Genomic DNA, 25,330 nt, shown 5'->3' on the forward strand with positions numbered 1-25,330 from the left:
TTTTGTGTTCTAAAATGTTACACTTACAAGTAACAATTCCTTTTAGGTGTGTAATTCCTTATAGTCAAATTCAATTGGATACTTGGTTGAAATTCCCAATTGTATCTCACCTGTATTACAATGTTTTCCAATTCAAGATTACTTCTAAAAATTACCGATTGCTTAACAATAATTCTTTTTTCATACAAATTTTTAATGTACCAAATAAGGACTTCATTCCTAAATATTCCGAGAGACGCATAATTTTATGTATTTTTCTAAACCCAAATTATTCTTCATGAAGATGTCAAGAGAGAGAAAAATTAATATGGTTCTCATAAATGTTATCATATACTGGCATCATAACACGTTTGAGTTATATTGTGTTAATGTTGATTTGTTTTAAATTATATTACATGTACATTATAATGCATATGACTTTGGGTTGAATATATGAGCCACAAATTTGATATCATGTAAAATAGGTATGTAAATATTTTTCAATAAACATGAAAGATAACTATATTTAATGTACTCTCTTCATTATAGGCCCACACATACATTATTCCACAAAATATCTATAATAATGAGAAGCTACAGTCTATCATTGGTTTATGGGGTGGGCATTAAAACTACGGTCAAACATTATATTTAAGAATTTCACAGAGTTACATGCAAAATATATAATTTTACTCATTTATAAAATGCATAAATCTCCCATCACGAATGCAAGTTGTCTGTGTACTTAAACACCCATCCACCTTCGACATTCTTATCATAGACAAGGACTCGAGCTACTCACACAACCCTTGTTAATTGTTAATACTTATATTTTAATGATTCTATTGTTTAATTTATTGATGTTGTTTAGTGCTTGTTTTAATTATTATGTTGTTTGATAATTATTTAAAAATCTAATTTGATATTATAAATAACTATTTGTTAAGTTTTTCATGAGTATTTGAAATTGAAGAAAATTAGAAGTCTAATTGTCTTCTAAAATACATTACAGATGCCATTCCCTACCCAGATCTGTGGTGTCAATCCACAAGCAGAACAAATTATTACGTCCCCAGTGAATTGTTACTATACATGAGATATTGGGTTCAACTGCACACCACAACTGCTTTGGCTGTTCATGTATGAGATCGTTTACTGACAGCACATGTAAAATCAATGGACCAGAATATAAGAAGAGTACTGAAACTGTTTCTTGTTCTCACTTCAAACCTATTTTGTATAAAGTTTACATATAAACAGAGGAGCCAATTAGCAAATAATGTCATCGGGAATAATTATATGTTTGGCTCTTCTTTACAAATAGAATTCGGTTTCCTTTATTTGTCTAGACTAATTTTCAGTTCAGCAGTTATAGCTGTTCATGTTTACATTCTTTTCATTCAGAAATAACCCACAGAAGTACAAAATGATTTGGAATTTATGCCCGGGAACATCATATTGAATCACGCAATAAGAAACATTCATGGTAGGCCCCTCCAGAACAAACAAGGGCACCTGTGAAGACAATATGTGAAATTATCAATCAATTTAAATTTACCAAACTTTTATCCTGGTGAAATGTGAACTCACCAAGTTATACTTATCAATGTGCTCAGATATGGTTCTCGGGATAGCACATCATTCCAAGCTCCTCTGTTAACTTTCGTAAAATCAACCACATGCATCAAGGAGAGACGCTGTTGTTCACTGTTAGAAAAACCAACATTTGAACCCGGTCTCTTATTTTCTGAAATAATATCATGTCATCTTTTCAAGCAATAATTGCATTTGTAATTTTTAATACCTTAAACTTTCGTAATAACACCCATCAGTAGAACACTAGCATACCTTACTATTTTCCACTCACTAAAGCTCAATATGTTGCTTCTTCTGGAATATTTGCATTGTCACAGAAATGAATTTCCATTAGCAACAATAAAGGCAAAAAACAAACTTGTATAATTATAAATTTAAACCAAGAAACTGAGATACAAAAACTAACCAATGTCTGCCCCATCATCCATATCCAAATAGTCTTCGTCATCATCGAACCCAAAATTCTGTCAATGCAAAAGTTTATGACAACAGTATCAGCTGACCTCACGCGTGTTTTATAAAGCCTATTCTTGCATTATCTAAAATTCAACAAAAAGAAACTGGAAAGAAGAGCTTAAGTGTCGCAGGAATGTTTCAAAAATAATTTTCAAATTTAAAAAAACATGACTATTGTTTAAGGGCCTCATCAAAATCAACTGCAAGTGGTTTCGTAGAAAGATATAGATTTCAGGCACTCAATCAAACATCCAGTCAATCAAATTAGTCTAACAATACTTGTGGTACGAATCTGGTCTAACAAATGTCCCATACACAAACACTTGACTGGAAACATATTGTAAATGCCCTGCTTTATCACAATATCTACAATGTATATAGCAATCATAAATTGCAAGCATGATCTAGTATCAGTCAATCTTAAATCCACATCATGTCTAAAAGCCCTTATGCCAATTGGCTCACATTGTTTTCCTGCAACGATGAGTGAAACCAACTGATGTGGGAAGAAGCTGATTCGTAAATCTACCTTAATAAGAAATTACCTCTGATATAAAGTCTTCTCATAAATAAAAGCAAAAACAAAAAACTGTAGAAGCCACCCAAGGACCTTTTTGACACCAAAAACCGACTCAATTAGGCTAGTCAATTTAACAATGACACTGAAACAATTTCAAGAATAAGGAAATATAAATGATGATAGCCTTACCTCAACATTGTATCATACGAGTCCTATTTTTAGGCCAATTGGGATGAAATATTAACTGAATACTAAATAGATTTGATTGAGTGTTAACCTCATTGATTGAAGGTGACCAAGAGTTAGCCCATATATCAGTCTATTGAACTCAATCATCTAATTTGACAAAAAATTCAATTAGGGGGTTACAACTTGGAAGGATTCTAACTAGGATTAAGTTCTAGTTCTACTGCATGAGGTGGATATTATGAACTATACACAATCAAATGACAAGCAATCAAACTTTAACTATCTAGGTAAACTATGTTAAAATAATAAGATGTACAAATGCAAATCTCCAACATCTGCAATTATGTTTGACATCAAAGTTCCCAGACTAAGACCCAGCCGTGATTCGGCAAAGCTAACTCAACTCGTGAACCAGCCCAGACTCGGCCGTGACTTGGCAGTGACTCAGCAAAGCGACAAACCCCTTGAAATTTTAATAAAGATTCACACTTGCCTTCACCCTTTTGCTATCATATATTGAAACTGGCAGGGCTGACCCGGCTCGCCGATCCGGGATACTCACCCAACTCACGGAGAGTCATGAAACAATGTTTAACATTCAGTAGAGGAGAGAAGAAGAAAGAATTAGAAATCAATCTGATCTGAAATGTAGCAAACATGCCTCACTAAAGGGTTGAAAAACACCTGCAACAAGGCTATGGAAGGTTCATTAAAATGTAAACTTCCCCTTGATGACAATAAGTGAGATAGATACACAGATAATAGAATAGTAGTTTTTTTGTTTTGTTTTGTTATAGGAGCGAAGCCATGAGTCAGAATATAATATTTTTATATAGAATTTTCAACCTAGACTTCAACCGTACGACCAGGAAGGCACCACTTCAATTATTCTAACCTCATTAAGTGCTAGGCCAGCAGATGAGCTTATTATATGATCTAATGATGACAAAAATATAAGTATCAGAGAGCATTATTGAAAGAATGCAGCTACATGAAAGCTAGTGGAAGACTCGGGAAAGAAGAGTGCTGCAATAAACTTGGGTTTTGGAACCATTTGAAATGACCACCTTTCCTTTGATGAAAACTGTGAGTTAGATAGTATTTTTTGTTTCTTTTGCAAGAAGAATATGGACAAGGAAATGTAAACTTTGTTTTCTTGAAACAATACCAATCCATGAGTCATGACAGTAGTTTTTAATTTAAAATTTCCACCCTCAAATTCACCCAAACAACAAGAAACCACCACTTCAATCAGTCTAGCCTTGATATGTTCTAGCCCAGCAGATGAGCTTTTAATAGGATCTGCCAATAAAACAACAGCTGCCTTTATTCTACATTGCTTAGGTTATGAACAATCAAGGCATGCTCACCAATAATATTCTCTGATGTTAAAACTTCCATCTAAAAAAGTAAAGGAGGTTGATGGCTCATTTGAGGGGTTAGAAATGAATTGATATTTGCTTATGTGCCAAGAGAACCTGTCCTTCAAATTTCTTGAGGACAAAAACCTTCTCGAAATTAGCTTTTCAGGGAAAACCTTATTTGGTCTTGGTGGTTTCATGCAGGAGCCACAGTTATGCCTGCGAGTGAAGTTACTTTTAAGTTCATTTCAAGATAAAGATTTTTGTTGTCTTTTTGGTTGCGAGAAATGAGTATTGTTTGCTTACTGTTTTCTAGTTTTGGTATGCATGAAGGGTGACTTGGAAAGTTGTTGCTGCTGACCAAACCATTCCTAGATTAAAAATGAGGCTGGCCATACATCCTAATAAAGGTTGTACCATGGCATGCAAGGAAGGCGTGATGCTGGTTGGGTGAAGCACTTAGTTTATGGGCCTTGTTTCTTCTCGTTTGAGGACACCAAGATCTTCCAGATCCTTCCTGCATTGAGTTATCAAGATTTTAAGTTGTGATGAAACTTTATTCTTCTGTACCTGCTATCTATGTGACAAGGTTTGAGTTTGAGTTAGAATTTGTCACCAATAAAATTTGGATGACATTCAGCTAGAGAAAAAATTCCGAAAAAATATCACCATAAAATTCAACTAATATAAATTAACATTTTTAAAATTATTTTAATAGATCAATAAAAACAAAAGAATATATATTGAATTTTAAAACGTAAAAATATTATAATATTGTAGGTTTAAAAAACATATTTAAATATAATTAATACATCAATAACAAATATTTTAAATTTTGCATATACTACATACACATATTATGATAATAAATCTAATTTAAATGTTCTTTAATTATAAATTTTAATATATTAATGAGAAACAAAACATAAAAATATAATGGTGTAAGTTTTATTTGAGTAAAAAAAAAATGTAAGTTTCATTTGAGAAGGTAAAATATTAAAATAACAACAAATGCAAATGCAAGTTTTATCTGAACAAGGAAAAAGATAAATTAAATCAAAACAATTAATATTAAATGTGAGAGCAACCGTCAGTTTGAAACGCAAAATTCCACGTGTCATTGAATAGAAGAAATCCATCCACGCTTTGCTACAGGCTACAACAATCCAGTGAATATCCTTAACATTGCTCGCTCTGTTTGATCTATGTAAAACAGAAAACCTGCCTACGCTACTATACGCACAGCAATACACCAGGAAAACCTGTCACAATTTCTTCTGATTAATAGCAATCAAGTTGCTTAACCTTCAAAAACCCCAGAAATTTGTGATGTCCCTCATTTGTAATTGGATTTCTATTTAATAAATAATAAGCTTAATAAATGCTAATATCAGAAGTGATTAGAGATGATTAAATATCATAATCATATGTGAAGTTTAACAATTCACATGTTATTGTGAATAGATGTAATACATCAAATAGTATATATATAGACACACACATATATGTATACATAATATATTAATAAATAATTAAATATAAATATTATATATTTGAACATATAATAAAATTATATCATTATTTGATCTTATCATATATTTGTTGCCATGATTTCAGTCCCCTATGTTTTTCAAACTTCTAAGATAGGATTGAGTCAATGTGATGTCATGTCTGCGTCTAGATTGCCTTTAAGGAACTTCTCTTCTCATCTATTCCTTTTTGTACACCTAACTGGGCATTCAAAAACAATCTAATGCATTGGTTCATATTACGTGACTAGGAAAGGGAGGGTAAGTTTATGCATTTCTCAGATGGGAGGAAAGTTGTTCAGAAAACCTAACTCTATGATCAAGTGCTTCATTTAAGGCATAATACAGGTAAAATGGAGAAATTACTGTCATATTCAGAGCAAATGGCAGCAAGGAATATGAGAACCGAGGCCAAAAGATGATATGCAGATCACAGGAACATCGTGGAAACCAGAGAAATTGGATCGAATGCAGGAGAGGCAGATAAATGCTCAAAGGAGAATGTTGGCAATCAAAGACTACAGAAAAGAAACCACCAACATAGACAATCTTAGTCCATGTCATCATCACTTCCACAGAAACAGAGGAGATTTTCTAAGAACACAATAGAAAGAAACAAGACAAAAATAAGATTCTGACTCGGCATTCTCAGTAAATAGAAGTTAAGGGAGAAGTCACTAGGTCCAGGAATTTGGCTAAGACTATCAGTTTTCAAAATGTCGTGATAAAGACAGCATGGCAGCAATCAACTACAGACGTTGCACAATATATTACAATACAAAGGGATTAAAAATTCAGGTAATATTTCCTGCAAAAAAAAAATGATATTTCTATATCAGAGGTAGCAACTGATAAGAAGTAAGAAAAATAACAATGTTACAGGGAAATACACAGTCATAAAAACAGAGATAGTAAATAAGAAATAGAGAACAATAATAGATGAGAAATAAGTTTCCGCGAGAAGAAAAGAAGGGACAGTGAAAAGACAGAAGTAATAAATAGGAAAAACAAACACTGGTCAGGAAATCCAAACTAGCAACAAACATAGTGAGAAAGAAATATGGAGAAGCGAACTTTCTTGGAAGAGTTTTCGATCAATGATAACGGGAGGAAGAAAAGAAGGAGTCACAAACAAAAAAAATCAGGTATCTCAGAGATACGCAGCAAAAGGAAAGCAAAGGAGAATCAGTAGTAATAAAACAACGATAGCAAGATAATGAATAAGAGATAGGGACAAGAATGGAAAAAAATAAAAACAGCGTTAAGAATTAAAATACCAACCATTGCACAACAATAAGGAATAAACACTGATCCAGACCATAATAAATGAGTGCATAAAAGAACCAACAGAAAAAGCCATCAAGTTATCAAATCAGAGATAAGTATTAAGACAGTGAAAAATAACAAATACCAAAAGGGAATAATCATAAGTGAAAGGATTACAATTAGTGCAGAGTTATAATACAGATTTATATTACAGAACCAATTTTAATAAAAGGGAAGTGGAGAGTACGAAATATTCTGAGAAGAGGAGTCAGAGCCAAGAAACTAGAGTTATATCTCATTTATTAATTACATTCTAGAATCAAATAAGAGTTATATAATAGAGAAATTTATCAATCAAGGATTGATATTCTACATGAGATAAGAACTTAATAGCTCTTATAGAGACCAAGTTATCTTGGTAGGGGGGCATCCAATTATGGATGTCGAGTTTCTCATAAAGAGAACTCAGAGACTAGAGAGCATTCTTAATTGAATGTTGGGATTCCAAATTGGAACCCAAACAGAGATTTGTAGAGAATCTCTTAGAAACTATATATATATATATATATATATATATATATATATATATATATATATATATATTGTAGTGGTTAAGCATATGCATATATTGAGATCAGAGGCTTGGTTAGAGGTGGGATCTCTGTCAAGTGATTATTGCTAACGAGTGTGCTCATTAATAGAGATCCCAAAGGCCTCAGAAAGGCATTCTCAATGTGATGGTTGCCTAATTGAAAATTATTCTCATCAGAGGGTTAGGTAAATCTGAAGAATGCTTTCTAAGGGGATCAGTGAGCATTTAATTTAATGGTTATTTATCTTATTATCTACTAACACTTGTTGCCGGTTTTATAAGTAATTGATTTCATATTCATATCTATTTTATCATGTACTAACAAATTGTTATAGGTTATAGCTTTCATTACTCAACCCAAAAGCAGGGACATTACAAAAATGTGCGCCACCAAACTTACAAAGACCCTAGAAATTGTTTTTTAAACATATTCTGTTAAAAAAAAAGCGACCTTTATCTGCCCGAATAGTGGGTGAATTTTAACAAATTTTCATTCAGATTTGAAGTTCACAGAATTTCAACCCTTGTAGCTGAAATTCGGCAAGCCCTGTGACTTAGCCTGATGTAACAGCATTATATCATACCTACATGTCTAATTACAATCACCAGTTTAATTATTACTCCTTCCGATATATTTTGGTGAAGTTTGGAGTTATTTTGAAGGGGTTTGCACATGAGATTGTTTAGTTCCAGGTTAATTTCCATGCTCATCCCAACGAATAAGTGGGTGTTATGCAATTGCACTTTACTGAATAAGTGAGAAGTGCTTGTGCTATTGTACTGTACACTCCATTGAGTTAGCATCGATTTAGTTAAAGTGTATGATCCTATATGATATGTACTCTCATCTTTCTGATCTGAGGAACCGGATGATCAGAAAGTGACAAGGACATTGCTTTGTAAGTTGAAAAAAAATCAATAAGATAAAATATGACGTTTATTACAAGGACAAACCTCTTCAACAAAGAATGTATAAACTACAATCTGGTTAAGGTTGGATTAATGTTGTACTTTATAATGGGACTAAATCTCAGCACATTTCATTTTACAACATAAATCCTCTCCCCTAATTCCCTTTTTCATCTAAACATTCACTTCTATTTATTTTAAATAATTAGTTATTTAGGTACCCTCAAACCAATTAGATTGTGGAGAGACAATGTTACTTTGGGGGAGCCCATTTAATGAATGGCCCACTTGTTTAATGTTTGTACCACAGTTTGGAATCTTGCATTGATTTTGCATTGCTTGTGTAAGGCTTAGATTCCTCTTAAACAAGCCACCATATTGTCTTTACTATATCCATTATGCTATGCTAGGTTGTTAGTTCTAGTATAGGGTTGAGTACATTCTATGAGTATGGGTACAAAGTTTTAATATGCCTATACAAAAAATATTCTTGGGTATAGTACAGCTAGTATGTATGTATGTATGTCTTTGTGTGTGAGTGCATGTTTATATGTGTGTATGTATGTCTTTGTGTGTGTATGCGCATGTCCGTATGTGTGTGTCTTTGTGTGAGTGTGTGTGCATGTCTGTATGTGTATATATTTGTCTATATGTGTGTGTAGGTATGCATGCATGCAAAGTATGTGTGTGTGTGTGTTTCTATCAGTGAGGATGCATTACTCCCAAAAAAAAAAAAACATCTCCGAGACAAGGACGCACTAGGGATGGGGGGCATCATTCTGGCATCACAAATGACACCACTAGTCCATCATCATTTTGGTGGAGACAAGGGCACGTCTCGGCGTCCCTTAAGGGGATAGACGGGAACGCATCCCTCAACCACTCAAGGGGATGGTCTGACATCCCCTGTCAAAAAAAAAGTTTGTTTAAAAAGCATTTTTTAATATCCTATTGGCCGTATTGAATATCATATCATGTTGATCAGTGTAATCATCTTTATTATGAGATACTCATACTTTTGATATCTATGACTATTGTTATTTAATATTTATCTAATAGAAGTTATAACTCTTCCATTTGTTGATTCAAGTATTTAAAGTTCTAATATTTTACATCTCTATGTCTTATATTGTTATACATATTTTCATAACTAGCATTTTAAGTACCACATGTATAGTATATTGTATATAAACCTACCTTGCTGTCCTCTCAGCGTCCCCAAATTGACGCCCCTTTGTCCCCCCTACCCGAAAACTTGTCCCCCCGTCTTGACATCCACATCCCACATGACAGTGTAACTACAGTTTGTATGTATGCATGCATGCATGTGTGTGTGTATGTATCAATGGTACACACCTTGGAGTCATTTCTGAGATCTCCCCAACATGTCCTTTTCTTGGACGTGTCCCTTGCATTTTTGGGAAAACACCTTGGAGTCATTTCTGAGATGTCCCCAACATGTACCTTTTCTTGGAAACATTCAAGGGATGGCTGACCACCCCTGGGACACATTGGAGATGTCTAATAAGTCCCCAAATGTAAGAGACAGCCAGTCGTCCCCTTTTTCATTTTTACGTCATCTTTACAATCATCGGAAAAGAAAATCAAGGGCATAATGCCCACATCCCCTTTATTGTTGGGGTTTACTCATGTCTAACATCTTTTCTACATATCAATGGTGCCCTTCAAGCTTTTGGGCTTACGTCGAGTCTTAATTGTCAAACTTTACTTTTCATTATTATGTTATACAATTTTTGACATTTGCAGTGCAAACTCTCTCTCTCTCTCTCTCTCTCTCTCTCTCTCTCTCTCTCTCTCTCTCTCTCTCTCAGTTAAGAGCTGTAGTAATTCAACTGAAATTGCACAGCATATACCCTGGGAAAACCTTCCAACTTGAAGGTGAAAAATCCCAGCAACAAAATCTCTGATTATATTTATCAAATAACAGAGGACTGATAAAAAGTTTGTCAATCACAAGGCTGATGAATGAGTGTCAATTAATGAATATCAATCTATATGTATCCTTTTGTACAGTCTGCCTGTAGATGAACATTGATCTGCAATATATATATATATATATATATATATATATATATATATATATATATATATATATATATATATATATATATATATATATATATATATCTGCTGATATGATTCCTTCTGTAATAGGTATTGATCTGCCAATCAATATGAATCAGTCTGAATATGTATCAACCTGCCAATGAATATGAATCGATCTGAATATGCATCGATCTGTCTTGTATATTCAGTCTGCAATATATTCAATCTGCATTGTATTTGATCTGCCAGTATGTTTGTGTGTTCAGTGATTACCAAAAGATTGGATTTGATCCATATTAAATATCGTGCAGTACCTAAGGGATGTAACTTGAGCCTTCTCATAACCACATCACTTTGTGATAACCATTTGATGAGTGAACTACTGCATGTCAATCACTTTTGTTATATCAACCGGTTATCTTGATAGACATCACACTCTTCCATGGGAGTCTTCACAATGGTAATTGTGGTTTATGTTAATATGATTATTGTTCCCCTATTTCTTTCTTGCAATCATCAAAATCATAGCAATCACTCTTCGTATTAATCTTCTATTATGCATGCGATCTACTATTAATCGTTGAATAATCTATCACTATCAACTATCTTTTTAATTTTGTACTTTTCTTATAGCGTTTGTGGATAGGTGTGCGCATAGTTGGAAAACTCAGACTCAGCAAAAACTCGCGAATGCCTAAAAAAATATTCAGGAAAAGCTCGGCCTGTTTTCGGAAAAATCTTGGCATAAAACTCCGGACTATAAAAAAAATCACTATGATTAAAAATGCATTTTCATTGTAAAATTCAATGAGAAGATGCACCCAATGAGTTATAAAATTGCATTCTCATACGGAATGTTGATGGATAGAAGAAAAATAGTAAATAGTCTCTAAAAAACTACAAGTAAATACATCATTACAATTACATCTTCCTCTTCATATTTCTGCTCACAAATTAGGGAGGAGAACTAGAGGTCTAATCCTAGAAGTATAATCATCTTCTAGGTGTGATTGTGCCTCTCCTTGCTCGGTATCTTTGATGATGTTTGTGGCTTGCTCTCCATTCTAGATGTAGCTCCTAGCACTAGCAATGACTCCTCATCTGACTCATCCTCCTCAGTGTTCTCCTACTCAATGTCATCCAATATGAAACCAAATTGCCCTCCTCCTCCATAGTCTGCCTCTCTAAATTGGTAGTGTCATCCTCTGTAAACAAAGGAGGTTGCTCCTGTGTCGTCCAATCATTGTAAGGATCTATATCACCCAGATCAACTAGACTAGCTATGTAATGACCCCAACAAGTTATAACTTCTTCAAACACCAAAAATCTTTATACTTCAGTTGTTTGACATTTCGTCAAACACTTTGCAAGCAAGCTCTGATACCACTATAATAACCCTCCTCAAATCTGCTCTCAAAGATGCTGATTGAAGGCTCAAAGAATTTTGTCAAACAATTCACATGCAAGAGACATATGACTGATATAGTATTTCAGCTTGCTTTAAATGACTTTTTTCCAATTTGCATCAATAAGAATCTAGTGATAGAAGATTACAATGAACTACACAATGACCTAACATGAGTGTGCTCCTAATTTTGACAATATTCAGTGCATATATTATGATCTAAGCATGAGAAAAGAACACCTACAGCCAACTGGCATTTTTGCAAACAGTTGGTATGCAAACTATCTAGCTGATAAATAATGAGATTGAATTGCTTAAATGACACCAGCAACTATTATCTTTTTTATTGCAATCAAATTTCTAATACAATGCTCATGAAATATGGCCAAGACTTTGGCATTTACATGGATTACCAAAATGACAATGCTGGTATAATGTACACTTACAGCTGAAACTTATAATACCCTAAAAAAAACAATACTAACAAGGGAACCTGGTTGTAGATGGCTGTAATAATTTTCCTTCAATGCTGCCCCTTCTGCTTTACTTTTTCGAACTACTTTTTCGGCCTGCTTTTTCGGTTCCGCTTTTTTCGCTTGCTTTTTCGATTCTGCTTTTTCCGCTTCTTTTTCAGTTCCGCTTTTTCCACTTGCTTTTTCGATTCCGCTTTTTCCGCCTACTTTTTCGGTTCCGCTTTTTCAGACTGCTTTTTCGTTTCTGCTTTTTTGGATTGCTACCCTGTTGAATCTCAAGACCATATCTTTCAATGGCGTCAAGATTTTTAGCTTGAAGGGATTTCGTCCTTCAAACTATTGAGACATAACCTCCAGAAAATTCTCCAATTTCTTTGATATTTCCAACCATGCTTAAAAGAAGCTCTTCCATTTCTTTTATAGTGTTCTCACAAGAGCTCCATCCTTCGTTTTCTCAATGTGGGATAAAACATAACTCCCTTTATGTAACTTATTTCTCCAATGTGTTATAAAATAAAAGGGACTCTTTTAATTTAAATATTTCCCACAAACTATAGTCTATGTATTAATAAAGTTAAATATTTAAATTTAACTTTATAAAATAGCTTTATCAATGCAAAAAAAATCTTATCAATGATAAACAAGTCTTCTTGCCGATTTTAAACAATTACCATCGACATACCGCTGCCACTGGATGTCCACCCATGCCTAAGATGACTTACTATAAATAGTAAATATGCCCAAAGTTGCCTCAAAACCCCTCAGAAAGACCTACAACTGAAACTATCTAGGCCAAATGGCCTCTAAGTGTCGTTAATGTCCTGGTTAGCCTACAGGACCATGGGGAAATAGGCTAACGACAACATCATGCTATGAATGCTAAAAAAAGGGGACATTACAAGCTACTACTTCCTGTGCCTTTCTTACACTCAACTGAAGATTATGTTGTACATAGACAAGGTCATTGAGGCATTTTTGGGTTAACTTATTTCTCTTTTTTAGGCTAACAAAAAAAATGAATTGTACCCTGTTGTTTTTGGCGTTCAAACTATGTTATTAATGTGTGCAGCCATGTTTTTTAATAAAAACTCGGTGATTAATCAATGATTAGTCCAACTTGTTAAGATTGTAGCTTCAATTGGATTGGTTCGATCTGAGATACATTATTGTTATTGGTAAATCATTATTTCCTATATATACTTATCCATGTTAAATAATATTATTGTATATAATAGAATATTATATATATATAATAGAATATTATATATATATAATATAATATATATTGTTATACATATTATTATTATTTATATTAATATAATATTATTAAATGATGATTACACCATAGAGACATGTCTCATCATGTCTCCTCTCATATTTAAATGAGATCCATATCTGCATTTGGAACACATCTATTACAATGGCCATGATAGTACATTTGCAGAAAATGATCCATGCTACTCAACATGGTATCAGAGCAGACTGCAAATGTAAGAAAATAATGTGTGGCCATTTAAGAGAGGAATATTCATTGTCAAGCAGATCCAAGGGGGTCTGAAATTATTATGTGATAGAAAGAAAACCAAATTGGAACAGTACTAGCAAGGCATCAAAGAAGTGTACGGAGAACATACTCAGCATAAGGACTTTAATAGACATGTTCGGAGTTGTCATTATCAGACATGGCATATTATTATCATGTGGAGATAGATAAAAAAAATCCTGAGTTGGGCGAATATCTGCATAAGCTGTAGGAGGTAATAAACATCTAGACCAACACTCACACATATCAATCCTTGCCTTGGGGATACTGAGGAATATCGTGACTAAATTCTTAATGCTGAAGAATTGAAACGCGAACTCCCTATCAATGAGCTGATTATTATGAAGGAAAGGTTGACATGGAATGATACAAAAATTGATGAAGGAATGAATTTTTCCAAGTGCTGAAAGGAACGACAGTTCCTATGAAGTCTGAATAGCCAATCAATGATCATCAATTATACAAAGGGGGCATGCAGATCACAAAAAAGTCACATCGATAAATACGGAATTAAAGGATACAACACTCACACCTGATATAGTTATGGAGGAATACGACAAACCTTGATATCTATCAAACTAAGGAGAATCAATTCATACAACATCAATAATCATGACTAGTTTATTTGAAAATAGATTACTGATAATATATAAATTAAGCATAGCAAAGAGCTGCATCATTCTGGTTTGGATTAGTGAAGGGAACTAACCGTTAGATCTGATTAACACATCTACATAACAATTATGAAGTGTTACAATGACTATCAATAATGTGTATGAGATTGACATTAATAAAGTGGGGCGATGATATTATAAATTGCCATCATAAGAAAACAGGTCTAATGAGTTGACATGACCGGTCAAATATGTGTGGCTTTTGTATATAGGTCTCAAGCACTTTGCAAAAGACATCAGGGGAATAAGACTAGGAGATCAGATCATCAAATATCTTTTCTGATGTCTACTTCATATTCTTTGTAGATTGCTCATGTTGAGCAGCAGCCTCTTTCCCTTAGATACATAAGTACAAGTGCTATAAATCATAACACCATTATTTTTTCAAATGCTATAATCAGCAGACATAAAAGCAAGCATTCAGATCAAAAGATCTTACAGAATCGCTATATTAGTCAGACATTCCAGGCAAGCATTCATACAGATCAAAGGTCTTATCAGACCTACACAAGTTCACCTTTGCATATTGATAAATCCATATCAGACATAACAGTTAGAGTGATGCACCAACCTGTAATATATCGAAATATCATAAGAATAACAGATGAGCGATTGGGTTGATCAAAGGGGAACCATTTGGATAAGTATACTCTGTTATCAGAACAATTTACCCTTATGCTACAATCTCCATAAGTTTTTACAGAAAGAAGTCTCTTGCATTTGAAGATAGTCCAAAATCATAAAAAAATTGAATTAGGAGACAGTACAATCATTCAAGTTTCAATTAAAACAATTCAAGTACTCTTTTGTATGAAGGAACAAATGTTTCTTTAAACCAATCAAAGTACATACAAGAATGAAAAATCAAAATGGGCATTGCTTGATTTGGTTGGTCATTTCTTCAGCCTTTCCACCTGTTTTGTAAGGTGCTCTTCTGGTTTTGTTAATGATTCCAAGAGGATCCTCGATGGAGGGAGCTCAAATGTCATCTAAAGACTCATGGGGAAGATTATATATTTTACATCTGCTTACATAAAGAGCAACTTATCAACATACAAAGTAGAATCTATCTACATTGAAAAGAGGATGCATATCATGGAGCAAGAGTTATAATATATCCAAACAGATCAAAAGGGGAATCATTAATATAATAAGGTTGACATTCTTATCCCAACTATTGTTGACAATAGTGCCCTGAAGATTAGTCTTCATCACAAACAATTGCGTTGATCAAAGTATCTCAAAGAAAGAAGGATATTCAAGTTCTACTGATAGATTAAAGCCATAACAAAAGATTATCATCCTTGATTAATAGAAGAAAAAGATTCCCACATGTGTCTATCCTTAGTTATAGTACAGGAGATTAATCATTTCATAATTGATGTAAGGAAGCAAATAAACATTGGTCTATCTATCAAAACTAAGAATTATTACGGAGTCAAAGAAATATAATTATCCTCGGCGTGGATATAGACAATATACAGGAGAAATATGCAATCGGTACACTGACTATCTGAGAAAAATGAAAACTTCAAACTATACACTGAGAGTGATTGTGGTCTTATAAGAAGCCAGTGATCTTTAAGTTTGACAATAGATAATTTGCCCTTTTTGGTGAGCCCTCAAGTCAGGCTCCGTAAGCTGATCCTCTGGAAATAGAATATGAGTATGTGAGATAAAAATACTAAATAGACATATTCTGGTTACAAGATGGTTAGAGAGATATAATCATGATGGAACTGATCGAAAGAAAGACTCTATCCTGACTTTAAGACAAATCGAGTGCTCAACCTGAGATAGATTTATCAAGTTATCAATACATGAATTTAGAGAGATTTCTTATAGGAGAAATGGCACCATGAGAACCTTTAATAATCATAAGGAACATATCTCAGAGACTATAATATAAGAATTCAGATTAACTATCACGTATGGTATTACTCGAATCAGAAATGAGATCTCAAATAGATAAACATATGAAGAATAGAAACATCAACTATATAGTGCATCTCTATACTAAATATAATCCTTTTTAATTCATATTATAGAGTCAAGTAAGAGGAAAAAGAGGAAGATTGAGAGGGAGACTGACACACACACACAATGATCATCCTGAGAAGACTGAATATGATTATAATTCATCTACAAGTGGAAGTGAACTAGACTATTTTATGGTTCAAATTAATAATAATGAAGTATGTGGGAATTCTACATTGTGGGGGGTGAATGATTACCTTAACCAATGTTTCATTCCCCACTGGAGGCATTTTCTTGTTTGATGTATATGGAACTTCATTGTAGCAACTTGTATCAAAAACGTTAATATGCAGATAAGTATTCATTATCTTTTATTATTATATTTACTTGCTTATTATTTGTAATTCTACACATACTATAAGAGTTAGTCGCCTTGATCTTTTCCTTTGTGTCTGAGGATACTCTTGCAAGAAAAGAAGATTGATACTTTACCAAATATAGTGTAGACTCAATCTTATGGCAATAGCTCTAAAGAAGTTATTCATTAGTCATCTGATGATCTGGCTGGTTAAAGTGAGGCTGAAGAAGAAAATATCTTTGATGATTGAGATTATGAGTATCCTTTCATATCAAGAGAGAGTTTAATACTTCATCAGAGATGACTGTATACAAGGAGCTCAGAAGATTGATACTTAGACGAAGTCTAATATAATTGTGTATGACTACATGATTGTGATGGGCCTACTCATATGTACATCATGAGGAAGTAATAACTAGTCACCTAAAGGTTGGAAAATTAATATCAAATTCAAAGGGAGTCTGACAGACATCTTTAAGTGAAGAGACTCTCAAAGGGAGTAACTACAAGACCTGACTTCCCAAGATCATTATTCAGAGGGAGAATTTTTGAGGTGCAATCCTTTGTGAATGATATCTTCTCTATGAGGAAGAAGTTCTAAGTAAAATTTGTTGTAATGCATTCTTCTCTATGAGAGAGAATTGAGGTGAAAGCCCTTGTACCACCCTCTAACTTGGTTCATGGTGATTACTATTTTGCATATGATATGTAATGAAAGGTGATGATCTTTCATTCACATATATAAACAGAAGGTAACCATTGTAAGATGACAATCTTATAAATGGTAGACCTGTTATCATGAGAGACTTCATCAAGTTGTCACAGAGTGCTAAAAGCCATGATAACGAATGTATCATGACAAACTTCATTAAGTTGTTGTCACAAAGTGCTGAAAGTCGTGATAATGAACATGTAGTTGTTGTCCCAGAGTGCCGGAGATCATAATACTTGTCATGATAAAGTTCATGACATTGTGATTTTTGTTAATCTAATCGACCTAATTATCCCGGAGAGCTGGAAATCAAATAACTTATTCTCTTGATAAACATCTCTTAATTGATGTCAGTGCACATATCAAAAGAATATAAGTATGATGAATATCATATGATTGATATTTCTTGCTGAATCATACTTCGGATTATATTGAAATTCAACATCTAAATGGACGGATATATTTTGATATCCTTAAATATGCCATTCCAAGAATATCACACTGAGACGATATCTCTTCATTTACTTGAGAGTATAATGTGTTCTAAAAATCCTCCCTAGCTAAGAGGGAGTGTTAAGGTTGTAGCTTTAGTCGGATTGGTTCGATCAAAGATACATTATTGTTATTAATAAATCATCATTTCCTATATATACTTATCCATGTTAAATAATATTATTGTATATAATAGTATATAATATATATACATATATATATATATATATATATATTATTATTATTTATATTAATATAATATTATTAATAAATTATTACACCATAGAGACATGTCTCCTCTCATATTTATATGAGATCCAAATCTGCATTTGGAACACATCTATTACAATGGCCATGATAGTACATTTGCAGAAAATGATCCATGTTACTCAAGAGTCAACACAACTATGGGTGTGCGTGTGTGTGTAATATAGGCATACCCACTCATACCATAACCAAGGCAGAGTAAAATTGTCCATGCATGTGTCAAATTAATATTCTTGGATAGACCATTCTAATATATGCCATCAGCTTTCTAGAATTACCATTGTTTAGATTGTGAACAAGAAATACAATACTCTTAACTCTTAATTCATTAATGTATAATTTTTTGCATGAATGTTTCTTCACTAGTAAGCTTATTGAAAACTGGCTATGCTTCTTCACTATAAGCAAATGAAAAGACAATACATGCTAGGAAATCATAGCGACCTGAAAAATAATTACACAGAAACAAACAGCAATCTGAAAGACACAGGATATCATTTTTGGTGAATGTTCATATTTGATGCCCATTCCTATTGAGCATTTTACAGAGACCAAATGAAAAATCCCAGGAAAAATTAGAGATAAGTTTCCTTTATCCATTGGTGAAAAATAAGTGTACCTGGTTGTAATCATCATCCCCTAAATCCTCCTCTTCATCTTCTATCTCCTCTTCTTCAGCATCTTCATTTTCACCCTCTTTCTTTTCATCGGGTTCTTTATCTCCTTTCTAAAAATAACAGAAAATCTACACCTGATTACTACCCAACAAACAAAGCAACTAGAAGATCCTTTGCCATGAGCTTCCTCTAACTGTTGGAAAATTAAAGAAATCTGCTCTAGAAGCTACACATAAGTCAGAGCATTATTCTTACCTCACTTCTCTGCTGTGCCTTTTGCTCAAGATTTTCAAGACGGTCAAATTTCTGGAGATCTGATTGAAATCCAAGAATTTCAAAGTAGTTAAGATAAACTCTAGTCTAAAAACTTAGGAGTAATTTTTTTAATTTCACTGCAATCATAAAGAAATTCAGATTTTCCCAGCACATAATACCATTCATTTGAATCCACTGTATTTTCTATTCCTATGTTTCAAGGTTCCTTCAGGACCCCAAAATTGCAATCGTTAGTCAAGAAGAATTGGAAAAAAGAACTCAAAGAAAGCATTAAATCTCTGTTAAATTCAGCACATGTAAGCAGATTCTACACTGTAAGGTTTGAATATAATCTCTGCTGAAATTTAGTATATGGTACACAGATTCTACTCTAGGTTTCAATAAATTTGACTAATCTCAATCGTAATCAAACCCATTGCAGTAGTGCCTTAACCTACATACACAGAAAAATGAAAGTAAAAAAACCTTTAAAAAGTTGAAATCAGAATAGTCTGCAATCTGGAGAAAAATATATATTCCTCTAAACAAACAAAGCAGCGCTTCTCTGCAGTTTGGATTAATATAAAGATAGTAATACCAAGGGTTGATAAATAACAAATGAACTAGGCACACATGATCTACTTATTTTATATTGTTTTAAACAACACAACGTGCCCTAAACAAATTTAGCCATCCCAGTAAAAAATATTAGAAAAACAGCTAGAGTGTTGTCGCCCTAAAAATAGACAAAAAACAGCTAAAGAAAAAACTAGCTTTACACGGTAAAATAAGCACCTAAAGAGAAACTGTACTTGCACTTATCAATTAGGACAAAAGCAAGGACTATAAATAGGTACTTAATGCCTAGAAAAGTTGCACATCTACACTCAAATACAGTTTAAATACTAAATTTTGTAACTCTAATTTTCTAGATGCTGCAGCTCTTGCCAGAACTCCAAGCAGCCAGCAGAAATTCCAACAATCTCTTCTCCAATTTTGACACTAATTTATAGACTTTTGACAATGATTTGTCACAAACAAAGTGAAAAAAATTGAAGAAAAAGTAGACTTTGGAATTAGATTTTGGAAGTGCCTAAATAATTTGCATGCATGGAAGTTGGAACACATTTAATAAATTGGAAATCAAATAACGATAATATTTTATTTTAAAGTATAATTGGCTAAGCCTAATAATTAAGAATAATATGTACTCCACTGTAAAAAAAATATTTACACCAACTTTTCCGAAAGCCTTGTGATTAGATTATTAAGATACCAAGCCGATTGTGAATATCGAAATGCTGAAATGCTAACCTAAAACTTTCAAAATGCTTTGAAGTGTGCTATGCCCATTTATCTTGCATGCTCTATATTGTTATTTGAGACCCTAATCAATTTCCATTTTGGAAAAGAGGCAAGATGACTTCTTGTAGAGTAATACCCTGAACACTAATATCCGTTTGGTAATACTAGAATGACTTTTCTATAGAACATGTGTGCATTACCTGAACTGCAAAATGGTGCATCTTCATACTTTAAGGGATTAAAGATAAAGATAAATTTTATCATGTCCAACAAGAGACCATAAAGAGCGTCTAAGGGACAGAAAACATACAACAAAAGAACAACCAACAACGGGAACACCAAATGGTGCCTAGGAGAATCAGCAAAACAAAGCCCAAACAAACGAATGGAAGCAGAAGCCAGCAACAAGCTAGTCACTCATCATCGTCGAGAAGAAGTCCAAAGCTAAACAATATGGTCCAGGTCGAGGCATCCTCTCTAAGAGCCACTGGAAGTGGAGGGCTACTGCCACATGCAACCCCTGCAAGGCTTCCAGGATCTGTTGTGTCTGGAAGTACGGAGAGCAGACAACCACTTGGTAGTCGAAACTGGAGAGACCAACATGAAGGAGGTGATCAGCTGATTTGTGGTCTATCTCGAAGGGAACTAAAGCTGCAGAGTTTGATCTCGAAGCCTTGTGGCCTCCTATAGAGAAACTGCAAGACACTGCTAATTAGTGTATCTAAATAAGGATGGGAGGGAGTAGGCAATAAAACCTCCCTCTAACCTAATAGCAGATGGGGCAACAGAAAATGAAGTGTCTCTATCTCAACCTCCCGTGTCAAAAAATCGGCAAATCCAGTCCTCTATCGATTTGGTGGTATTGTCTGCATACGAAGATTTAAAATTTAAAGTAGAGTAACGAGAATCGCCTAAAAATCGTGTGAATCGGTGATTCAACGATCAGATTCATGGATGGCGATTTTTTTGGAGTCGAAAATCGCCATCACCGATTTCATCGGGTGAATCGCCTGAATCGCCCAAATCGGCAATTCATCCAAAAAATTGCCCAAATCGCCAAGAAATCGCTTGCGGCCAGTAAAGTATGGACTTGTAAAATTTTAAAAAATCACTTTTTTTTTTACTTTCTTTTTGACCTATTCTCTTTGTTATAACCCTAAAGGGCCTTCTATTTGTTTAACATGAGTAGAAGAGAGAAAAAGTGAGAGAGAAGAAGAGAAAAGAAAAGCCATAGGTTTCTAACCGGCAAGAAGGAAGAGCACAAAAGAGATCAGCAATCCATTTGGGGAGGCCATCAATTGCATTGGGAGTATTAAGGACCTAATCTCAACACTCCTCAACTCATTTGCAAGAGGTAAGTGCTCATTTTTTTTTTTACATGTTAGTGTATTATGCATTTTTTGTTAAGTTTTTATAGTTTTCAAGATTTTTAGTTTAGATCTTGAATGTTCTTTATTTTTACTATGTTGCAAACTAGGGTTTGTTGTTTTGTAGCTTTTATTAGCTTCAAACTTTGATATTTTACATTAAAAAAATTATTGCAGCAGCCTTTGCTTTCATTTTTCGCAAATTCGCAATGGGTAGAAAAGACGAATGTTGGAAATATAACGAAGAGTTTCTTGGAAGAACCAAATATCAAACAAAATGTATTTTTTGTAAACAAAAAATAACTTCTAGGGGTATTTCTAGATTGAAATACCACATTGTTGCTATACCTAGACACGATGTTACAATTTGCACTCACCAAACTCCTAAGGCAAAACGCACTTGCTTAATGGCATTAGAAAAAATTGAAAAAGACAAAGCCAATAGGAAAATGCAACTTGAAGGGTTAAGGGGTATTGGCTCCCATGTTCCCGCATCCGCAGCTGCATCCACATCTGCATCTGCATCAGCTTCAGCATCCGTAGGTTGTGTTGGAGAGGGTTCTTCTAGGCCTCCTTTTTATCCTAGTTCTTCTGCTCGTGCTAGTGCTAGTGCTAGTGCTAGTCAGTCACATACTGAGACAGAGTCCCACACCAACCTATTGCAGCCTAGAGTGCGGAAAAACAGAATGGATAGTTACTTTTTGTGCCCCGCACTACTCCTGGTTCCCAACCCACGCTTGAGGGCATGGGTTTGAACAAGGAGATTCATGATGCTGCCAGAAAGGAGATATGCAAATTTTGGTACTTTTGCAACATTCCATTTATTGCAGCCAAGTTATTGATTCTTTTTTCTTTGTTTTGTTTAAAGTTAAAATTAAAAGTAAAAGTAAAACTTTAATTATATCTACTTGTTTTATAATTTGAGTCTTTGACATCTAAATTTTTATTTGTGACAGGGCTCCTTATTGGCAGAACATGATAGACGCGGTTGCTATTTGTGGTCCGGGGTTTAAAGCCCCAACTGAGGCTGAGTTGAGCGGATAACTCTTGGATGAGATGGTAGAGGACATGAGGGCTGAGCTCGAGGAGAACCGAAAGGAATGGATTGCAAAGGGTTGCACCATCATGACTGATGGTTGGACAGATAGGAGGAATAGAACACTCCTCAATTTTCTTGTATCCTGTGGAGGTGATTGATCATTCTACTTTCCTACATACATAATTGTAAATTTTGATTTGTTGAATGCTAATTTGTTGATGATCTATATTCTAATTCATTGTTTTGTTACTTGTAGGATATACCATGTTCATCAAATCCATTGATGCTTCCGCACATGTAAAAAATGCCACATACTTATGTGAGGCTATTGAGGAAGTCATAGCAGAGGTGGGAGAACAAAATGTGATCCAAGTGGTGACGGATAATGTAGCAAGTTATGTTGCTACAGGTAAACTTTTAACTTTTCAAGTTTTGAAAATAAATTTATTTGAATTTTGAAATTTGAATTTCTAATTTACTTAAAATTGTTGTAGGTAAACTTTTGATGGAGAGGCACCCCACAATTATTTTGGTCCCCTTGTGCGGCACATTGCATTGACCCCATGTTGGAGGAAATTGGCAAACTTGAGCTTGTCAAGTCATGTGTGGAAAGGGCAAAAAACATATGCAAATTCATTTATAATCATTCATTTGTCCTTTAGCACAATGAGGAAGTACACAGAAGGCAAGGAGTTAGCTCGCCCAGGTATCATGAGGTTTGCCTCGAATTTCATCACCCTGTAGTCCTTGTTGACATCAAGGGATGAATTGAGGAGCATGTTTGTTGGGCGGGACTGGATTTCCTCTTCCTATGCTACGACCACTGTAGGGATACATGTGGCGGATTGCATATTTGATGAGGATGGTTTTTGGAAACTCGCTAGAGAAATCCTAAAGGTAGTTTTATTGCAATTTAACATTTAGTATTTTACTTTTACTTTAATTTATATTATTTTATATTTAAGTTTTGACTCAAATTTTTTGTTTTATTTTATATGTAGGTCACTGAGCCCCTTGTAGCTTTGCTATGAACTGCTGATGGGGAGAAGCCCTCTATGGGCTACATTTATGAGGGCATGGATAGGGCCAAGGAGGCCATCAGAGCCCAATATGCAGGAGTGCAGGAGAGGTATGGCCCTATTTGGGACATCATCGATAGGAGATGGCAGAATCAGCTCCATCGACCCATCATGCAGTAGCTTACTTTTTGAATCCGGCATTTTGTTTTCGTCTTGAGTTCAAGGCGGATGCGGAGGTTCTCACTGGCTTATACACAGTGATTCAGAGGTTGAATAGCGATGAAGATAGCGCTACTACAATTGTTGAGCTAGACCAGTTCAACAATAAAGAGGGGCCACTTTTCTCTGGCAGGATGGCCATAAATGCTCAGACAACACTACAGCCAGGTAAAAATTAAATAATATATTCAATGTTCATGAATCTAGATTCTAAACTTAAAGTTGATTATGTAATTTTAGAGTTAACTTGTAATTTGTAAATGAGACTAATTGTTTCTATTTTCCCTTATTGCAGATAGATGGTGGCAAATGTTTGGGGCCACAACCCCAAAACTTCAAAAAATTGCCATTCGTATTCTGAGTCAGCCAAGCAGCGCCTCTAGATGTGAGCGCAATTGGTCCATGTTCGAGCACATCCATTCGAAGAGGAGAAACAGGTTGACAGTGCAAAAGTTGAATGATATTGTCTTTGTTCATTACAACCTCCATCTTAGGATCAGATAGATTTTGGGCACTGACTCCTCTCCGATCATTCTGGAGGAGATTGATCCAGAATCAGAGTGGCTCACAGAGGTCGTGGATCCAATCTTCACTAAGGAAGACCGTGCGTGGGTTGACCAAGTGGATATAGAGGTTGAGGCAACTAGAGCACGTTCTTCAGGCATTGGTAGACACACACGTGCACGCACAGGCACAAGCCCTAGCGACATTCGTGAGCCCATCTTACATTGGGGAGATATGGCTTGGCAGTCCTCTAGGACCTACATTAGATGCCTTGCTACTAGGTAGACTGGATACTCAGAGGCTGAGGCTAAGGCTGCAGCTGAGCTTCAAGATGATGTTGAGGATGATGATGATGACTATGAGTTTGAGGCTTGAGCTGGAGCCTTGTTTTTATATTTTGGTTACAGATATTGATACTAAATCATTGATAGACATATGTTTCAAACTTTCATGGATCTTCATCTTAGATTCTTACATACATTTATGATTTTATGTCTTATGGATCATCTTACATACATTCTATGATTTAAATCATTATGATCATTTGATTTCTATTTACTTCAGCTAGCCTACAATTTACATTTTAGATAACATAGTTACGTATGTGATGGATTTTATATTCCATGTTTATGTATGTTAA

The 25,330-nt window shown here is 34.4% G+C and overlaps 2 protein-coding genes and 1 long non-coding RNA gene across 9 annotated transcripts in view; 2 read left to right on the forward strand and 1 right to left on the reverse strand.

The window, feature by feature from the left end:
* Window positions 1-881: 881 nt before the first annotated feature.
* LOC149556332 (uncharacterized) overlaps window positions 882-25,330 on the reverse strand; it is a 136,824-nt gene continuing 112,375 nt past the window's right edge. The window contains exons 5-10 of one of the 7 annotated variants that reach the window (XR_016364668.1): window positions 19,238-19,296; window positions 18,985-19,092; window positions 1,982-2,039; window positions 1,828-1,869; window positions 1,570-1,686; window positions 882-1,494 (exon numbers count right to left, since the gene is read on the reverse strand). Coding sequence is in view for 1 of the 7 variants with exons in the window: in XM_089830600.1 (XP_089686726.1) it covers window positions 1,853-1,869; window positions 1,982-2,039; window positions 18,985-19,092; window positions 19,238-19,296 (242 nt within the window). In the remaining 6 variants the exon portion in view is untranslated. The remainder of the gene's footprint in view (window positions 1,495-1,569; window positions 1,687-1,827; window positions 1,870-1,981; window positions 2,040-18,984; window positions 19,093-19,237; window positions 19,297-25,330) is intronic. The other 6 variants (XR_016364673.1, XR_016364671.1, XR_016364672.1 and 3 more) reach the window with 6 other exon arrangements.
* LOC149556333 (uncharacterized) lies at window positions 22,974-23,460 on the forward strand. Its single transcript, XM_089830601.1, has 2 exons — window positions 22,974-23,098; window positions 23,205-23,460. Exons 1-2 carry the CDS (start codon window positions 22,978-22,980, stop codon window positions 23,405-23,407), a joined length of 324 nt encoding a protein of 107 aa, XP_089686727.1. The 5' UTR covers window positions 22,974-22,977; the 3' UTR covers window positions 23,408-23,460.
* LOC149556334 (uncharacterized) lies at window positions 24,276-24,731 on the forward strand. The gene is made up of 2 exons (XR_016352346.1): window positions 24,276-24,354; window positions 24,482-24,731. It is a non-coding gene; the product is annotated as an uncharacterized LOC149556334 (long non-coding RNA).

The sequence above is a fragment of the Cupressus sempervirens genome, chromosome 5 (genome assembly GCF_028749045.1).
Source record: "Cupressus sempervirens isolate cs-2001-9-10 chromosome 5, ASM2874904v1, whole genome shotgun sequence".
NCBI lineage: Eukaryota > Viridiplantae > Streptophyta > Pinopsida > Cupressales > Cupressaceae > Cupressus > Cupressus sempervirens.